Source organism: Palaemon carinicauda, chromosome 42 (assembly GCF_036898095.1).
Source record: "Palaemon carinicauda isolate YSFRI2023 chromosome 42, ASM3689809v2, whole genome shotgun sequence".
Classification (NCBI taxonomy): domain Eukaryota; kingdom Metazoa; phylum Arthropoda; class Malacostraca; order Decapoda; family Palaemonidae; genus Palaemon; species Palaemon carinicauda.
This window is the reverse complement of record NC_090766.1, coordinates 13,434,162-13,438,527: the sequence shown is the minus strand read 5'-3', so window position 1 is coordinate 13,438,527 and position 4,366 is coordinate 13,434,162. Positions and strand designations below refer to the sequence as shown.

At 28.3% G+C, this 4,366-nt stretch overlaps 1 protein-coding gene across 3 annotated transcripts in view; it reads left to right on the top strand.

Moving 5' to 3' along the window:
• The first annotated feature begins 200 nt into the window (after positions 1 to 200).
• Positions 201 to 4,366, top strand: part of LOC137632770 (hypoxia-inducible factor 1-alpha-like) — a 199,233-nt gene continuing 195,067 nt past the window's right edge. For all 3 annotated transcript variants that reach the window (XM_068364854.1, XM_068364853.1, XM_068364852.1), the window contains exons 1-2: positions 201 to 375; positions 2,949 to 3,112. In XM_068364854.1, coding sequence (XP_068220955.1) covers positions 211 to 375; positions 2,949 to 3,112 — 329 coding nt within the window. In that variant the 5' untranslated portion in view covers positions 201 to 210. The remainder of the gene's footprint in view (positions 376 to 2,948; positions 3,113 to 4,366) is intronic.

Sequence of the window (4,366 nt, the reverse complement as noted above, 5' to 3'; positions counted from 1 at the left end):
ATATATATATATATATATATATATATATATATATATATATATATATATATATATACCGCAATATCACAGGGCATGAAGGTCAAGTGACCAGGTGTGTGTGTGTGTGTATGTATGTGTGTGTGTAACATTGTAATTTTTATATACTTGGTTTTTAATCATTATTGTTATGCCACCAAATTAATTATATTAAATCCTCCACAGGTGGATGTGATGGGTCAGTGTCTGTACGAATACACCCACCCCTGCGACCACGAAGAAGCCCGGGCCCTGGTGTCCGCCAAAGGGCCACAGGAACCCCGTCACGCCTTCCTCAGGCTCAAGTGCACGCTCACTGCCAAAGGGCGCTCCGTCAACCTCAAGAGTGCCTCCTACAAGGTAATTTGGATCGGTTTTTTATGTTTTATATATATATATATATATATATATATATATATATATATATATATATATATATATATATATATATATATATTAATTGTTTCATGAGTTGTTGAAATAAATTTATTATTGACTTTTAATCAGTCTTCTTCTCTAGTTGTTCCTTTTATAGACTTTTTTTTAGTTTGTCAATATTTTATTAATACCCCCCTCTCTCTCTCTCTCTCTCTCTCTCTCTCTCTCTCTCTCTCTCTCTCTCTCTCTCTCTCTCTCTCTCTCTCTCACATTATAGATTGAAATATATTATTCTTCTATTAAAACTCTCTCTCTCTCTCTCTCTCTCTCTCTCTCTCTCTCTCTCTCTCTCTCTCTCTCTCTCTCTCTCTCTCTCTCTCTCGTAAATTATAGATTATTGAAATATATTAATCTTCTGTTAAACCCCCCCCCCCCTCTCTCTCTCTCTCTCTGGCACATTTAAATGCTCGGCCTTTGAGGTTTTCCTACTGGTGGCCTTTCATCACTGTTTTATCAGCTGTTTCCTGTTTACATTTAGGTGGCTCTTTACTTTTGGCCCATATCCGAGTGGTGCTTTTACGTATGATATTTACTCGTATTTTTATTGATTATTTGCATTACTTTGTTGTAAATAGCTGTGAATGTTTATAAAAACGTTTATTATTAAAGAACGCATATGTTCATATAAATACTTTTACACAACACTCTTATTTAACTTCTAGAGAAGGAAACGAAATGTTCAAAAGGGAAATAAAAATAAAAATTCAGTATTATGTGATTGTTGGCTTCGATAAAATTATATATATATATATATATATATATATATATATATATATATATATATATATATATATGTATGTGTGTGTGTGTGTGTGTGTGTGTGTGTGTGTGTGTGTGTGTGTGTGTGTGTGTGTGTGTTTAAATGATAACTCGAAATAATAGTTACAAGTAGCAGATGATTTCGACATAATTATTTTTGAAAGATTTATACGAAAAGCGACTTCCACAGAATTAATAATTTCATCTTTTATGAAAGGAATTTAACCGTAAGTTATTTCCATATGTTTCAAGTTTCATTTATTTCTTCCACAAATTTATTTTTTATCCGAAAGTTATTAAAAATTACCTTTAATCCTTGTGAAGTTTACTTTTTTTCTTCTAGGTTGAGTTACTAAAGAATACTCCTAAGCCTAAAAATTTGTTTTTCTTTTCGGTCGAGTTAATAGAAAGTACGTTTAATCCTCATGAGGTTTACATTTCCTTTCTTAAAGGTTGTTAATAGAAATGACATTCAAATTTTACTTGTTTTCGGTCGAGTTACCAAAAATTACCTTTAGATTTAAATTTATCTTTTTTTTTAGGCTGAATTACTAAAAATTTACTTTTAAATTTATCTTTTTTTCTTTTAAGCGTTGTTACTTAAGATTACCTTTAAATTTTACTTTTTTTCTTTTGGTTGAGTTGCTTAAAATTACCTTTAAATTTTCCTTTTTCCTTTTAGGCTGAGTTACTAAAAATTACCTTCAAATTTTACTCTTTTCTTTTAGGCTGAGTTACTAAAAATTACCTTCAAATTTTACTCTTTTCTTTTAGGCTGAGTTACTAAAAATTACCTTCAAATTTTACTCCCTTCTTTTAGGCTGAGTTACTAAAAATTACCTTCAAATTTTACTCTTTTCTTTTAGGTTGAGTTACTAAAATTACCTTCAAATTTTCCTTTTTCACCGAGTTACTAAAATTACCTTCAAATCTTTCTCTTTTCTTTTAGGCTGAGTTACTAAAATTACCTTCAAATTTTCCTTTTTCCTTTCAGACCGAGTTACTAAAATTACCTTCAAATTTTCCTTTTTCCTTCTAGACCGATTTACTAAAATTACCTTCAAATTTTCCTTTTTCCTTTCAGACCGAGTTACTAAAATTACCTTCAAATTTTCCATTTTCCTTTCAGACCGAGTTACTAAAATTACCTTCAAATTTTCCTTTTTCCTTCTAGACCGATTTACTAAAATTACCTTTAAATTTTCCTTTTTCCTTTTAGACCGAGTTACTAAAAATTACCTTAAAATTTTCTTTTTTCCTTCTAGACCGATTTACTAAAATTACCTTTAAATTTTCCTTTTTCCTTTTAGACCGAGTTACTAAAAATTACCTTAAAATTTTCATTTTTCCTTTTAGACCGAGTTATTAAAATTACCTTAAAATTTTCTTTTTTTCCTTTTAGACCGAGTTATTAAAATTCCCTTAAAATGTTCCTTGTAGACCGAGTTACTAAAATTACCTTTAAATTTTCCTTTTTCCTTTTTCCTTCTAGACCGAGTTACTAAAATTACCTTCAAATTTTCCTTTTTCCTTTTAGACCTAGTTACTAAAATTACCTTTAATTTTTTTTTTTTTTTTTTTTTTTTTTTTTTTTTATACCGTGTTACTAAAATTACCTTCAAATTTTCCTTTTTCATTTTAGACCGAGTTACTAAAATTACCTTCAAATTTTCCTTTTTCATTTTAGACCGAGTTACTAAAATTACCTTCAAATTTTCCTTTTTTCCTCCTTTTAGGTTGTGCGAGTGAGCGGCGAGCTTGTCAAAGGCGAGGAGGACTCTTGGCTCGTGGCCCTTGGCACTCCGGTGCCACATCCTTCCAATATTGAGTTCCCACTCGACAAGCAGACGTTTGTCAGCAAGCACTCGCTCGACATGAAGTTCACATACGTCGATGATAAGTATGGGACATGTTGGGATTTCCCTCTATATATATATATATATATATATATATATATATATATATATATATATATATATATATATATATATATATATATATATACATATATACATATATATATATATATATATATATATATATATATATATATATATATATGTATATATATATCTATATCTATATCTATATATATACACAGACACACATATATATATGTATATATATATATATATATATATATATATGTGTGTGTGTGTGTGTGTGTGTGTGTGTGTGTGTGCGCATGTCTGTGCGTGTGTGTGCGTGCTCATATGTACGAGTATATTCCTTTTCTTGAATTATTTAGTTAGAAGAAATTTTTCATATTCTGATTCATATATATATATATATATATATATATATATATATATATATATATATATATATATATATATATATATAATGTGTGTGTAGATAGATAGATAGATAGACAGACATTTGAGCATTACAGTATACAATTTGAGTAAAATTTTTAAATAAAGAAAGTACTCTAAAATTTATAGATAAAAATAACATTGTCCTTCAAGTTGGCCTTATGTCATCGCTTGCATCAAAGTTATATAAATATTTCCTGATTGTGGAATTGTCTCTGATTTTACACGTTATTTTAACCAGGAGTTGTATAATATCGTATTTGAATAGTGATATGTTGAATTGGTGGAACCTGAAAAGTTCAAACTTGCAGCGAATGTTTTTATGTTGAACAGGGTGACATAAATCTCTCTTAGTAATTATTACATGAAAGATCTATTTTAGAATTGTTGCTGTTCTTAAAATATGTTATTTTAAGTGTACATTACTTCTGTTGTAGTTTATTTATTTCTTTTATTTCATTTCCTCACTGGGCTATTTGTCTCAGTTGGAGGTCTTGGGCTTATAACATCCTGCTTTTCCAATTATGGTTGTAGCTGAGCTAGTAATAATGATAATAATAATAATAATAATAATATTAATAATAATTATAATCATGGTAATAACAAAAGTTAATATTGATTTATTAAGATTATAATGTAAATAATAAGTCAGTGATTCAAAATGCTTTATTTTTTGTATAGCCAATGGACATACAGTAAAGCAGGATATTAACCAACATATATACAATTATTTCAACTGAATTCTCCTAATAACTAGTTATTTCTTCCCATATTCTGATTCATATATATATATATATATATATATATATATATATATATATATATATATATATATATAT